Source organism: Ascaphus truei, chromosome 21, assembly GCF_040206685.1.
Source record: "Ascaphus truei isolate aAscTru1 chromosome 21, aAscTru1.hap1, whole genome shotgun sequence".
NCBI classification, from domain to species: Eukaryota; Metazoa; Chordata; class Amphibia; order Anura; family Ascaphidae; genus Ascaphus; species Ascaphus truei.
In genome coordinates this window covers 12,398,748-12,414,402 of record NC_134503.1, presented here as the reverse complement: position 1 = coordinate 12,414,402, position 15,655 = coordinate 12,398,748, and the positions used below count along the sequence as shown (strand labels likewise).

The 15,655-nt window shown below is 42.5% G+C and overlaps 1 protein-coding gene across 3 annotated transcripts in view; it reads right to left on the bottom strand.

Moving 5' to 3' along the window:
• Positions 1 to 15,655, bottom strand: part of GARNL3 (GTPase activating Rap/RanGAP domain like 3) — a 252,359-nt gene that overhangs the window by 180,398 nt on the left and 56,306 nt on the right. For 2 of the 3 annotated variants that reach the window (XM_075578984.1, XM_075578985.1), the window contains exon 2: positions 12,443 to 12,463. The exons of the other annotated variant lie outside the window; for it this stretch is intronic. In XM_075578984.1, the coding sequence (XP_075435099.1) occupies positions 12,443 to 12,463 (21 nt within the window). The remainder of the gene's footprint in view (positions 1 to 12,442; positions 12,464 to 15,655) is intronic. 3 annotated transcript variants of the gene reach the window in all.

Sequence of the window (15,655 nt, the reverse complement as noted above, 5' to 3'; positions counted from 1 at the left end):
TCAGTGCTGCAGATACAGCCGCCAGAGAAACAGGTGGCAGCTCTGAATGTTTTGCATTGATGGAAAAACAAGCTTCGGTGTTCATTGAATGTGGCACTGAGTTATTATCAAGGTTTAATGGAAAGAAAGATACATACAAAAGAGCATAATGAAAATGATCCTCAGATGTATACAACTAGCCCACCCCTGCCTTGAAAAGATGTGCTATATTTCAGAAGATTCAATTATTTATATGTAGAGGGAAGAACAATAGTTCAAAGCCGCATGTAGTAACTAAACAAGAGTAAACAGGCACATTGTTACAGCTCCTGCTCTTTAGTGATTATTAAAGGAGCAATCCAAGCCGGTTTTTTAAATGATTTTACATAGCATTGAAGCAGTGGATTTCCGGTGCTGAACCCCAGTAATTTTAGCTCTGGGGCACCCCCATGCTTCTCGAGATTCTTACCTCCAAAAGGGGGTGCCGGTATCTCTGCAATGTTTAAAGCTCCTGCGTCACGTTGGCCAATAGGAGGCCGAGCCTGATGACATCACGGCTTCCTACTGGCCCGCCAACTACGAAAAGCGGCCATTACATGAACCCTGCTAGCGGAGCGGCTACCGGCACCCCCTACGGAGGGAAGTATCTGCGGAAGCAGGGGGGTCCCCAGAGCGGCAATGAATGGGGTGGAGCTCCGGAGACACCCTTCAATCCCATGTGAAAAATAAAAAAATTGCCCCCCCAAAAATCGCATTCTCGGATCGCCTCTTTTTGAGTCATGGGCTACATTTCTGCAAAAACAAATAAGAATTAACATTTGTATTTTTATTAAGCAAGATGAACAGGTGAAAGTGTACAAGAGACAGCCAGGGCTAGCTGTTGGAAGAAGATTGAATTATTTTTCCCACGTATGTTACTTATGTTATCGTATAAAGCAATAAATAGTCATCAATCTTACACTGATGTACAGTATAATACGGGTTTCTCTCATTTACTTTAAAGTGTCACCATTTAGAAAGACTAGTCTGTGATAAGGGGGGGTTACAGCAGGGGTGCACAAACTTCTGGCGCTGCGCCCCCTCTGCTCTGCATCAGCGTCGCTCCCCCTATTCCCCCCCTTACATTAGTGTCGGCGTCAAATGACCCCGCGGCCGGCTGAACCACGGTAAGTGTGTTACATTTCATTTAAATGCATTGGGGAAGAGCGTGGGGCCTGTGCAACCGCCGCGCCCCCACCCAAAAAAATCTTGTGCCCCCCAGTTTGCGCACCCCTGAGATACAGTACAAAACGTGCATTACTGCAACAATTGCCTTGGAATACAGTACATTGAATTTAGCTTAAATGCGCACTAGCATCGTCTACCATTTGTGCAAAGTACAGCAGCAGCGGTCACAGGGGCCGCCACATGCAATGAAGTACTGGGCAGCGGCGGATGTGCAAATCCGCTTCCCTTATGCGCACTTAGCTGTTGCGGCCGTCTCCCTGCGTCCGCCCCCTCCTCTTTCTGAATCATAGCGTCAAATGACACCGCGGACTTGACAAACGTGGTGTCGCGTTGCCATGGTAACGCAACATCATGACATCATTTGACGCTGCGATTCAGAAGGAGAAGGAGGCGGGCGCCACAGCTTAGTGACTTCCCATCAGGCCCGATAGGCATGAAAGCGCGGCAAAAGTATATGGAGGTGGACCTTTTTGCCACCCTCAAGTTTTTACCGCCCTAGGCCCGGCCCTAACAGGAAATCCGCCACTGGTACCGGGGAATTAATTAATAATAATAATAGCATGTTCTTGTATAGCGCTGCTAGTTTTATGTAGCGCTTTACAGAGATATTTTGCAGGCACAGGTCTCTGCCCTGTGGAGCTTACAATCTATGTTTTTGGTGCCTGAGGCACAGGGAGATAAAGTGACTTGCCCAAGGTCACAATGAGCCCCCTAAATTGCACTCAGGTTGCCGAAACAACAAGTCTTGCTACATCTTTGTGTCATTATAAGCATCAGTCTTCCAAAGAAGAAATTGGAGAGAATTTTAGTTTTATGTCCATATAAAGATAACCATTTCTGTGGTTGCAATTAGTAAAACAGTCTAATCACTTGGGAGCCCTCCTAATGGAAATATATGTACTTGCGATTCATCCGAGCTTCCGGAACGCCACAGCAGTCATACCGCAATTGTAATTGCATAGATTATCCTAAGAGAGGGGAGGACACTTTGGATTTTGTCAAATAGAATATTTATTACTAAACCATAGTAAATTGTTCTTTCGGCAGTTATTGCAGCCTTTCCTAAGAAGATGGCTTCTTCTTGAGACAGGCTGTAACATCAGCCGAAACGTTGATTAAAAATATTATTAAGAGCTGAATAATAATAATAATAATAAAAATAGTCACTATTATCTAATACTACAGAACAAACATATAACATTTCACATGTTTTGCTGCTTTAAACTGGACCTGTTAGCCACAATCATCTATCTTGTATGAAACGCCTACACTTGCAGTTTTAACTTTGTTCTTACTGCATTTATCTTATGAACCTTATCTCTTGATCTTGGAATACTAACCTCTCCCGAGAAAATGTAACGTTCTATTTTGCCCTATTGAAGTTCATTATGGAATTCCTATTGCAATGTCAGCTAGTAATATCAAACTTTGAGGTTCTATTTCACACAGATAAAATCACAGAAATTCAATTTCTTCTGGAGCGCTGTTTCATTATTCAATTACAAAGATTTCATTTAACTTGGTAGCATGTATGGGTGTCTATCATTACATTTCATATGGGAATGTTTACATTTTAATTGAAAACAGTGCGATTTGACAGTGTCACAATAATGATTGGAGGGATGTTTTGATACCATGGATGTTGAGCAAAAACAAGTGCAGTTTACGCCTGGGTTCAGAGTGTGAACCCTACCTTCCCACTACAGTGATCCATAGAACAATACAAATGTAAGAGTTAGGCTGTGCTTATAGTGCCGGCGACGTGACGTCGCCCGAAAACAAATGCATTGTCTCCGCCGCGTGCGCTTATAGTAAGCGCGGTGGCGACTCGATTTTCGGAAGCCGGCAATATTTGATTTGTCAGGGGCTGTCACCTCATGTGACAGCACCTGAACCAATCAATGCCCTGGTCGCCCGCGGGCATTTTTAAACCTCAATGTATCGAGGTATCAATCACCTTTTTTGCCCCCATTGTGCCAGCAGCTCGGGGGCTGTTTCTAAGACGACTTATGGAGTTGGTGCTAAAGACACATTATAAGGCGGTGTACAGAATATAGAGTCTGGCTTATTTCTAGCTAGAGGTGCTGGAAAATGTTTGTGGCTACTAGTAACTTTGACGTTAGAATATCGGCGAAATGTGGGATCCTTCTGTCTGTTGGAGGCGGATCCACGACCATTCCGGGGGCAATAATGTATGTAATATTGTTCAAAAGGAAAGAACAGTATGCACATTCAAGAATAGACATATCAGCTAATTGAGGGCATCCACTAATACATTATTAATTAAAATGCTGCTGTTGAGTTATGCATTTTAGAGGTTGATGGGTAGAATCAGATAGGAATACAATAAAAAAAACATGGATTCTCTTGAGATTTGCCCCCCCCCCCTCTCCAGTTGGAAGTTGGATACCGGCGCCAACAGGAGGAGAGAGAAGGAGCGCGGGGCCTCCGGATAGATAGAGAGGTTGGTGTGGGGGTGTCTGAGTGGTGTGTGTCCTCTTACCTGCCTCCTACAGTGTCGCATTGCCATGGCGCCGTGACATCATGCTGCCGCGACGCTGCCGGAGGAGGGCTGCTCATCTAGGTAAGTCCCTCCTTTTTTTTTTAAAGTGGGGCAGCATGCCGCCTCGGGCCCCGCAAAGCCTTAGGGCGGCCCTGCCTGCCCAGAAGAGCTTCCAATATAAGTGGTAAGGTGGAAGAACATACAGAGACAGTAAGAGGGTGTTCTGGTAAGTGCGCCTGCAGGGGGCTATGGTCGATGTATGAGATGCACAGTATCGTATCAGCCAGCGGAGCTACCCATATGCTTCGTAAAAGAGGCTTTTATTTAGTTGCTTGCTCATTTTAATGAGGTGGTTCTCATTCATGGAAAGAATAAAGCAGTATTAAGGGCAGATCTTATGCAGTTCTGCCCCTGGCTAGGAAGAATAAGATGAAAACAATGTGTGAATTTCAGACAAATGTCTGGATAATATTCATTATACTGTAGTACAATGCAATTCTACATGTTTGGTGAGTATAAATATTTTCCGACTTATTTATTGGCATGTCTCTACTTTGTTAGCAAAGAATATATTATCTCTAATTGAGGCAATTTATGTTTCAGTGTTTGTTCGCTAAAATATATGTTTGGTATGGAGCTTTTTTCCTGAAGATAAGTTGTGATACGGTCCAGGACTTTTTTTGATATGCTAAATGTTAACATCCAATAGAAAACCAGTACAATCCAAAAACACAATACTGTAGTAATGCCAGTGTTTTACTAGAAGACCATGGTGGCTTGTACAATTTGTACAAAGCTTGAGTTCCTTGCATCACACCATCTGTGCAAAACTCAGGATCTAGGTCTTAGCCCAAAAAAACTGAAACAAAGCAAAAGTAAAATGTGGACTTGTGAACTTTCCTACAATCAAATCCTTGACAGTTTTAGAGGTGGGGCCGCTTGGTTCCGGGTCGGGGTTCCTCTACTACACGGAAATTCAATAGAATGGGAGCATGACCCTTTGCACAACAACCCTACAATTACTTCAGCATCTTGTTCTGTTTATTAAGCTTCATAAAGAGAACACTATGCTGAGATTATTTTAGTCTCATTGTGTGACCGGTCATGCTGAAATTAAATAAAAAGAAACCTGTAACCCACAGCTTTGCTGCCTGCCAGTAACAATTCTTTGGAATGTTTGAAGTCCTTTGCTTCTAGCTTACAAGGTTGATGTTGTTGAAGTAGTCCAGAAAGTCTACGTCCTTTTTCTAATGCACAATCCTGGATGCGGAACTGGATGGAACTGTACTTAACTATACAACCTTTATTTTTTCCAATGACCATGTGCTCTGCAGCTATTGTGCAAAAGAAAATCAGTGATACCAATGCACTGTAGTGCTTTCTGAACTAAGTCCAAGGCTGGCATAAAACATTTGTCTGTTCTCATTCCAAAATGAAATCTTTCCACAATCTGCAAGAGTAATACGACCTACCGAGCGCAGACTTTGATCGATTCTTTACAAGTCAGGCATTTTATAGAGCAAAAATTGGATCGGGACAATATTACAGATCTCATACTGTATACTATGAGAGGATGTATAGACAGGCACTGAATAGAACCAAAGTAACATCGTTCTTATACTATCAGTTTGCCACACTGGGAACCCAGGAAAAAGAAAGCTACACGTTGGCCTGAAAGATAGAGTTAGGTGAGGAACTTGGGAGGACATCTGGGAAGTGGTGGCCACATTTTCAACTTGTATTTTGATAAAAGAGAATTCATACAAATTACTATATAGATGGGACAAAACTCTGATTAAACTGAATATAATTGACCTGAATATGTGTTGGAGGCGCTGCGGATAGACTCTCACATGTGTGGTTCGATTTCCCTAAGATCCAGCCCCTGCGGGAGAAGATATTTACGTTTATTTTGTATACCAGTGGGTCAGGGTACCAATAGACCCATCATTCCTATTCATACACAAACCAATAGAAGGCATGAAAAAAAAAAACCAGGGCTAAACTAATGATAAATTATACATATCTTCAATGCTACCAGATGTTACATCAACATTTAGAAATCTCATGATAGAAGTGTCCCATGTAATGCTTATTTCTGGCACCAGAAGATATCCTACAACCAATTCAAATAAATGGTCCGTAAGGGGCCTTTTGAGTCAGAAAGTGTCTTATGGAATGTCACTGCTTATTAAATGGACTACTGTCTATGCCAGAGGTTTCCTACCCTTTTTTGGTTAAGGAACCCTGTGAAATTCTGAGGAACCACAACACTCTCTAATAACGTGTCTGAGATCAGATGCATTGTAAATTCTTCTGTACTTGATACAATTTTCAATTGACCAGCAAATTACAGGGAACCCTTTAGGGGTGCCCGGAGTACCCAAGGGTTCCTAGGAACCCTGGTTGAAAAACACTGGTCTATGCCCATATTTACTTCTGCATGAACCTCCTTTATAACAACACTGCCACAGTACCACTAATGGAAGCCAATTGAAAACAAGACAACCTTTGAACGATCTGCAGTTGCAATAAGGACTCATAGGCATTTCCTAGCATACAATGTCCTGCTTGGGTTCAACTCTTCAAGCCCAAACACATTCCCTTCTCCTTGGTTATCACCTTACCTTGCACAGTAATGCCTCACTACAACATACTGTAGATCTTGGTGGATAAATCAATGCAATAGATTCTGGTGGGCGAACACAGGGAACTGCTATTTTTGGATTGCAGCATTTTATGTATGCATGTGGATGCTTTAGACAGGAATAACACAGTCTAAGAAGCCATAGTGATATCAAGAAATATTCAATTTAAGCAGAAACATTTCCAGCCAGGAAAACAGACTTTGCATGCTATTTGTCATTCAGCTGATTATAATCAACATGGAAAAGCAGGAGGGAAGATGGATGCATAGTAAGTAAGTCCCCTCATTTGAATTTGAATTGCTCCACTAGGCAATGCCACTTCATGTTAAAGCTTATAATAACAGAAGCAGGGATAAGGAAACGGGGAGTGGTTCTGCTTAAAGGCATGATGGGATGGGGAATAAAAATTGTATGGAAAATCCTGCTGGGGAAACAAAGCCAGCTTGTGGTTCTGATGTTAAGATGTACATTTGCATTGTGTTTGTTCACCTTCAAAGGTCAGGGAGATCAGCAATAACGCTGGATGGAAGGGGGACCTCAACTCCAGTCCTCAAGACCCCCAACTGGGCAGATTTTAAGGATATACCAGCTTCAGCACAGGTGGCTCAATCGGTCCCTGCTTCAGCACAGGTGGCTCAAATCGGTCCCTGCTTCAGCATATGTGGCTCAATCAGTGAAGCTGGGATATCCTTAAAACCTGACCTGTCGGGGGGTGTGGGGGGGTGGGGAGGGTGTCTTGAGGACAGGAGTTGAGCATCACTGTTCTATGGAATTTCAGCCACTGCTAACATTGATGTGCTAATGCAACTTGACTAAATAGCCAGGTACCCACAAACGTCTAGAATAGCAATTTCTTTGGAACAGAAGTAAAATTACTTGTTTATTCACATGCCTTTTCTTTCCTAGCTGGACAGTCATTCCTCTGCCACAAATAACTTTTTTCTGGACTTCAGGCCAACAATTTTCCCTAGCAGCCAATTGCACAAACCGAGCGAAAGGAAATTTCACGAGTATATTGGTTTAATAGTGTGTTCTTTCTCTGTACCTGAATTGATCTTAGCTGTTAAACCAAGCCGGAGAGAAAGCATACCAAGGTTTCAAACAAGAGAGTAAGGGTATATTTACAATGATTATTTTTTATAGCAAAACAAAAAGAATAGCATTTGCAAGGTGTAACATTCTTACATTTCTTATGTCTTAGTAAGGCTGACTTAAAATACTTGAGTGACCTCCTCACCATTGATGAGGAGAGGAGAGAGAGAGGGCTGGGGGAGGGAGAGAGAAAGAGAGGGGTGTGGGGAGGGAGAGAGGGGGAGAGAGAAAGAGAGAGAGAGGGGGGGATTGGGAGGGAGAGAGGGGGGGAGAGAGAGAGAGAGAATAATAATAGCATGTTCTTGTATAGCGCTGCTAGTTTTACATAGCGCGTTACAGAGACATTTTGCAAGCACAGGTCCCTGCCCCGTGGACTTTACAATCTATGTTTTTTGGTGGCAGAGGCACAGGGAGATAAGGTGACTTGCCCAAGGTAACAAGGAGGATAGAAAGAGAGAAAGAGAAAGAGAGAGAGAAGAAAAAGAGAAAGAGAGAGAGAAGAAAAAGAGAGAGAGAGAGAGAAGAAAGAGAGAGAGAAGAGAGAAGAGAGAAGAGAGAAGAGAGAAGAGAGAGAGAGAGAGAGAGAGAGAGAGAGAGAGAGAGAGAGAGAGAGAGAGAGAGAGAGAGAGAGAGAGAGAGAGAGAGATTAAAGTACTGTTTGCCCTGGAAAGCAGCCATAGCCAAGTTGAAGGTATGCCTCTAAAGGGCATTATGAAACCATTTCAGCATGCTAGCTTAGCTATTCAAAGGCATCCGGTATTATTCCCCCATACAAGGCCTGCCGAGAGGCAGATCAAGTATTCATTCACCTCTGCCATTTAATGAAACTATTGTTGAAATATAAACGGGGGATAGGTGCCTTCAGCTCTTAAGGAAGCGTGGTGCTCATTGTACTTTTATTATAAAGCAAATATAAGGCTGCGGCCCCGCTGGCGCTGACCGCGCTCATGCTTGAGAGCGGTGATGTCACCAACTCTCCAAGCATGAGTGCCGGTTGTCCTGGCTATTTCGAAAGCGCACAAAATAAAGCAAATTGGACTCGGTAACAATATATGCACCTGGATTGAAAAGTGGTTAAAGGACAGACAACAGAGTTGTCATAAATTTAACTTTTTCAGGTTGGGCTAAAGTCGTGAGTGGAGTACCTCAAGGATCGGTACTGGGACCACTGCCTTTTACCTTGTTTATTAATGACCTTGAGTTTGGCATTGAGAGCAAAGTCTCCATCTTTGCTGATGACACTAAATTGTGTAAGGTAGTAGAATCAGAGCAGGATGTCATTTCTTTCCAGAAGGACTTGGATAGACTGGAAACTTGAGCAGGTAAATGGCAGATGAGGTTTAATACAGATATATGTAAGGTTATGCATTTGGGAAACAAGAATACACAGGTAACTTATAAATTAAATTGGGATAAAATAGGGGAATCCTTGATGGAGAATGATTTGGGAGTGCTTGTAGACAGCAGGCTTAGCAATAGTGCCCAAAGTCATGCAGTAGCTGCAAAGGCAAACAAGATCTTGTTTGTTCTATTCTGAATATTGAAATGCTTCTTTAGCGTGATTTTTCTAATCCAACGGTTTAGATCTATAAATAAATTAAATACATTTGGGCCTGTACTAAGTGAAAAAGACAGGCCCCCCTCTAGAAGTGATTTATGTAGTAAAAATAAAGCAAACTCATCAGTTTTGTTGAATACACAAGATATGATCTGCATTGATGCTTTAACATCTTTGTTGACAAAGTCTGGAACACCATCTCAACTGGCTGGTGATTGTATCGACAATTTCGGTCTCACATTACATCCGACCAGTTCGCAGGGTTCTAGTCTGGAGGGTGAGTTACCTATTATACACTCTCCATTCAAACCGCAATCACTCCTCTTCCTTATCATTCTAAAGCGGTATATGTTGACTCAGTCTACAATTTAGTGTTGCAAGATTTTGTGCCAAAATCCATTTCGATTCACCAAGAATCTTTCAAAATCAGAACTGGAGGCATTGGACACCCCTAAGAATAATGATAGTGTCATTATTAGCCAGGCTGACAAGGGGGGAGCATTGTCATGCAGGATAGACATGCGTACCTCACTGAGACGTGCAGGCTCCTGGGTGACACAGCTTCCTATTCCACCTTCTCAGAAGACCCTACGGTTCCATTTCAAATCTCTTTTAAAGGAGCTACTTACACAGGCTCAATTAGATGGAGTCATATCTAGGTCTGCATTTACGTTTTTGTTTTTTTAACACCCTAGGACTTTTATCATTTACCAAAAGTTCACAAATCCTTGCTTGATCCCCCTGGAAGACACATTATCGCTGGGGTGGAGTGGATGACATCTAGCCTATCCCAATATGTAGATAATTTTCCCCAACCCTTTGTAGCAAAGCTCAGGTCCCATATTAGGGATACGCTACAGGTCATTGACTCGATCACGGAGATTGATTCATTGATTCATTCTCCGGTGATCAACCAGCAAAATCCTGCTTCCCAGGGTTCACTAAATGGCTGCCATTCAGTTTCAATAAATCATTCAATCAGGATAACTCAGCAGCTACAATGTATTCTTATATTACTACGGTAACATTATCTATTGTTACATTTTGCAGCTCAACCTGCTGGGAATAATGGCAACACATTATCACAAACAGGAAAGTGTTACAAAGATCTTGCACTGTTCGGGACATGTATTAAAGCCTGCTGTAGAAATCAAAGGATGCTCCGTATATGAAAACTTATTAAAAATGGCATTATGAGTTGAATTTTAAAATTAAAAAAAAAGGTAGTAAGTATTATCTAATACTACAGAACTGATAAATTTAAAAAAAACACACAGACATAGGATACTGCATGGATTGCTCCAGCGTCAGACATAACTACGAGGTTCCTCTTTTGAGCTCCAGCACAAAAAGGCATTCTGGGAGCTATCGGCCTCTTCACCACCAGCATTAGCCTCGGATAAAAGGAGAGACGGTAATGTGTGTGCACTGCCATTTAATGTATGAGCAAAGTCTTAGGTAGCTGAAATATATATACACACACACACACACACACACACACACACACACACACATACAGTCCACTGTAGAAGATGCATGGAGGTATGTACACATAAAAATGCATGTAACTAGTATGTGAATACATGTGGCTGCATGACATGCAAGGCAGTGGGGAAAGCCAACAATGTATAATTGCAGGTATAAGGTGCATGCGAATAATGCATTTCAGTTCATATACAGTATATACAGAGGGGTGGTGTTCTATGATGTTGTATATAAGACTATAGGTATAATATGTGCCTAAACATGTAAGGTGCATGTACAAGTCCAGGAGGGAAGGTACTGGGATTAGACATTCATTTATTCTCTATAAAATACAAATATCCCTTATGGCGAGCACAAACCTGCCTTTGGCCATTATCTCTTAGCATACAATGCTTTCACTGCAGCCAGGGATTCTGGGTAATGACATGTGCAGAAAAAGATGAGGGGTAGAGAATGATTGTACTCCAGGAGAAAATTCACTTAAATGCACACTACTATTATTTAAAATATAACTTTTAATGCTAAATACTTAAAACATATATTACCGCAAAAAATAGTGAAATGAACAATAAAAATAAATTAAATAATATACATGTATGCACCAAGATAAGCCTCTCATATAGAGATACTCCAGTATATAATTACAACTGGAATCTTAGAGGCTGGACAAGGTGCAACCAGCCAAGGTGAGCCTGAAAGCCCAACGCTTGCAATCACTAGCCCAATAAGTAAATTGCCAAAGTCAGCAGCAGGGATTGGACTACTATGTACCCATAGATCATATTAGTGACACTGTATCAGTAGAACCATTCCCTTTCTGCTACACTATTTTTAGATATATGGCTATGCCAGAGAGAATGCTGGGAAAACACTGTGTTAAAACAGACCCATAACGGGGGCTGATAACATGGTCACGCGCCCAACGCGCGTTTCCCTCCTATTACGGAGCTTCGTCAGGGACGATTTTGCATGGGAGGGGAAGCGGACGCTATTTAAACGCTCAGGTCGCCATGGAAACGATGACACCACGCCGCTATAGCGCATGCGCAGGAAACCGCATGCGCGACTGCCAATAAACATCATAACGAGTCTTTAATTACCATACTGTTAATGTCCATAGTAACTCTAACTCTGGGACCTTGTAATCACACTTGAAGCCGCGATGAAAAGAGTATCTCTATATGAGAGGCTTATCTTGGTGCATACGTGTATATTATTTAATTTATTTTTATTGTTCATTACACTATTTTTTGCGGTAATATATGTTTTAAGTATTTAGCATTAAAAGTTATATTTTAAATAATAGTAGTGTGCATTTAAGTGAAATTTCTCCTGGAGTACAATCATTCTGTACCCCTCATCTTTTTCTGATTCACTTCAATTCACAGTTGCACCTACCTTTACTGATAATTATCGCTGTAAGTTATTATTCATCTATATCACAATTAGTATGATTTAGTCGATCACTTCCTACCCCCTCTCTTTTGCTAATGACATGTGCACTCACATCTCAGAGGAAGCAGAAGCGGCTCAGTGAGTAAAGGCACTGGCTGTAAACAATGACACCGAGTTTGAATCAGGGGAACCTGGTTACATTTCCAAACTCCGCTTGTGATCTTGGGCAAGTCACTTTACCTCCCTAATAATCGTATGTGCTGCATATCGCGCACTATACTGTAATTTTGAAACTTTGAGGCCCCCAGGAGAAAAGCGCTATATGAAATAAAGTTATTATTAAGATAAAGCCTTGTAACACATCCCAAAATACATTCCCAAGTGCACGTCTTCACAATCCCATCATGCTTCTTTCTAAATATCCTATTCATCATTATTTATGTTATAAGCAGGTCATACATTCCAATTCAGTTTTATTGTTTTTTTCGCACGCACACACGGGGTCAACCTTCCAGAACCAAAAATAATCTATTAACTACAATTATATGACTGTACCTGCCAGGCAGTGCTGTGGCTCTGGGACATCAGGAAAGTGGCAGCAGTAAAAAGAAAATAACACAAGTCATTATTTTTATTACACAACAATGGAATCAATCACATTTTAACCCGGTATCTCTTTATATTGGGTACATCGCAAATCCTTGCATAAAAATAGGTAAATGATGGCTAAAACAGAGCTACAATACTTGGATATAATTTTGCCTTTTTTCTATTACCAAATCAAGTCTAGCTCTATAATTATATACTGCCCAATATAAATAGAAGACAATATAATAAGACAAGATAACAGCTACAGGAGGGTGCTAATTCAGAACAAATAACTTACTTTCTTATTTCACGTAAATATTTATAAAATACTAATGTTCCCTGCATTTTTTACTTTAATAAATAGTCATAGTTTAATTTCAATATTGTTATGTCTAATTATTGTTACACATGTATCCTTTACACATGCAAGCTTAAATATAGATGTTAATTTACAGTAGCATTGACACTAATCGTTTTAAGATATTTAACATAACTGTCTAAATATGTCATGCATACAAATTGTTTCGCCTACACTTTGTGGCAGCAGTACTGGCGTTATAGTGCGGGGGTGCGCAAATCCCGCGCCCCCCAGTTTGCGCACCCCCGCTTTAGAGAACGACTTGCAGTTAAAATGCTAGCATTGGCTGCTGGTTGACAAGTCATTGTATCTTCCCTGGTTTGATCGCATTGCACCGTTTTGGAAATGTGCCCCATTAATATTTTATGCGTCGTTAACAGTAAGATGCATAAAAGTACATCTCTAATTCCCAGCGTAAGGAGGGGAGTGGGACAGCATTCATCTGTCAGGACACTGTAGATCAGGGGGGGCTCAACTCCAGTTCTCAAGACCCCCCAGCAGGTCAGGTTTTCAGGATATCTCTGCTTCAGCACAGGTGGCTCAATCAGTGGCTCAGCCAAGGACTGGAGTTGGCCACCCCTGCTCCAGCACCTCATTATTTCCGGCGGCGAGCTGCACTGTGCGCCACCCGCCCATAGCTGCCCATGGAACATTTCTGTTGACGTTGGCAACCATGCAACCGTCCGTGACATACACAGACACTTCAACAACGCAGCTTTCCTTTCACCTTCTGATCAGTAAATAAGAACACAGGAGAGATTATTGGCTTTCTACCCATTCAGAACATTAATGTGTAAAGAATAGTAAATACGTTTTCGATTGAGCCACTTGTGCTGAACCTGGGACATCCTTTAAACCTGACCTATTGGGGGATTTTGAAGACTGGAGTTGAGCACCATGAGATAGATCATGTTGCCTATATTGTTATATTGAATATGGTGCAGCAAGGCTTGATACTGTATAACTATTTTTTTTTTAAAGCTTCAATTTTTAATACCTTCATTATTTTGTTTAATGCGTCTGCCAAATTTTTTTTTTTTTCCCAAACATTTTTATTAGGCAAGTCTTCAATGGACAAATACAATTGAATATATACAGCCTAATACACAACAATTTTTGAGATGGGAGAGATAGGATAGTACATTGCCAAGTGAGGCGGGGCCTCGGGACCAGCCAGTGGTTCAGACAGAAGGAGGCAAGAAACAGAGAAGGAAGGCAAAGATGGGGGGGGGGGGGGGGGGAGGAGGGGAGGGGGGGAAGGGTGAGACATTGTTATATGGTTTATAAAATGCCTGGGTGATTAAGACCAGAAATGTAAGCAGGTAGAGAGCAGGATTTAATTGTTCTCCTGCTTTTTAGCCTTATACAGTAATTACACCTCACCTCTCATTAAAGGCCAATTTCTCAGGTCCCTCTCACATATTCGGTGGACGTTTGGTATTAAATATGTGCTTCATACGTGGGCTGTATTAGACGGAGAGTAAACTGATGTCCAGGCTAAATGAGTTTTTCATTAAAGGTCCCATAAAGTGGTTATGTCAAAAGAAAAGCAGCGAAGGGACTTGTAGCATTCTATTTAAAGGAGCAATCCCTCTCGAAATGATTTATATATTTTTTTATCGCTTACCTGAACCCCGGGGGCCCCATGGAGTTCATTCGTGATCCCTCAACGTCCGGTATCCCCCAAAGCAAACCCTTACAACTATGGCTGCGGGGTCATGAATAGAAAGTTGCAATGTCATTGTGACAGGGCAGAACTCCTATATAAAATTATTTCAATAGAAAGCCTGTATTGGTCTGAGGAATCCAGCAGGGAGCTGGTTAATTGCAGCTACAGACAATTAACCAGTCTCCAGCTGGCTCATCAGACAGGTAGAAAAGCCGCCTGCTTGAACTGCAGGGAGATCTCTCGAGCACAGAGGGGCTGTTTCCAGCAAGAGACTCGCAGGAACAGTTGTTTTGAGCACAGAAGGACTGTGCTGCCAGCAAAACACCCTGAAAGCAGACACTCTACATCCAGGATGCAGTGGACCCTGGAGCCTGCCAGAGGGTGCCCCCCCAACAAACACAACCTAGAGTCCGACATAAAGAGCCCCCTGCTTACAGGTTACCACTTTGGGGTCATAGGTTGGCAAGAGGCTTATCCTCCCAGCCGTGCAGATAGAGACTGGGAGAGTGAGTTAGCCCTTGTTTATTTGTGTGCTTCCTTAAACTGTTTTGCTTAAAGGCCATGGTTTATTTCCCCCCAAATATTTCTCCCTGGTTGTACTTCTTCACACGTCTCTTACAGTCATCTTCCAATGGCGTGGTAACTTTCTATTACCCACCAGTACAAGCCTGATCTCGCTGCCATGTTGACCCCAGCAAGCAAGTATTCTTGGCCGCTGGACCCAACGGCTCGTCACGCGAGAACCAAATGGTCCCCAGTGGTCAGGGGACCACAGATCAATTGCGAAGGACTCACTGTTATGGTAAGTTAAGAAGGGGGTGTGCAAACTGGGGCCCCACCCCACAAGGGGGGTGTGCGTGATTTTTCTAGGGGGGGCGCGGCAGTTGCAGAGGCCCCGTGCTCTTCCCCAAGGCATTTAAATTAAAGGCGGGGGATCGCGTGAGGCCTTCTCAACTTCACTTACAGGGATTCAGAAGCTCGGTGTGAGCGTCGCCATGGCAACGTGGCGTCAAATGATGCCACGGGGTTATGTGTCGTCACATAACCCCACAGCGTCATTTGACGATGTTTGCCATTGGGCCGTGATGTCTCAAGACCCCGACAAAAGAGGTAAGGGGGGCGCGACCATGGGGTTGAGCAGGCAAGGGGGGCG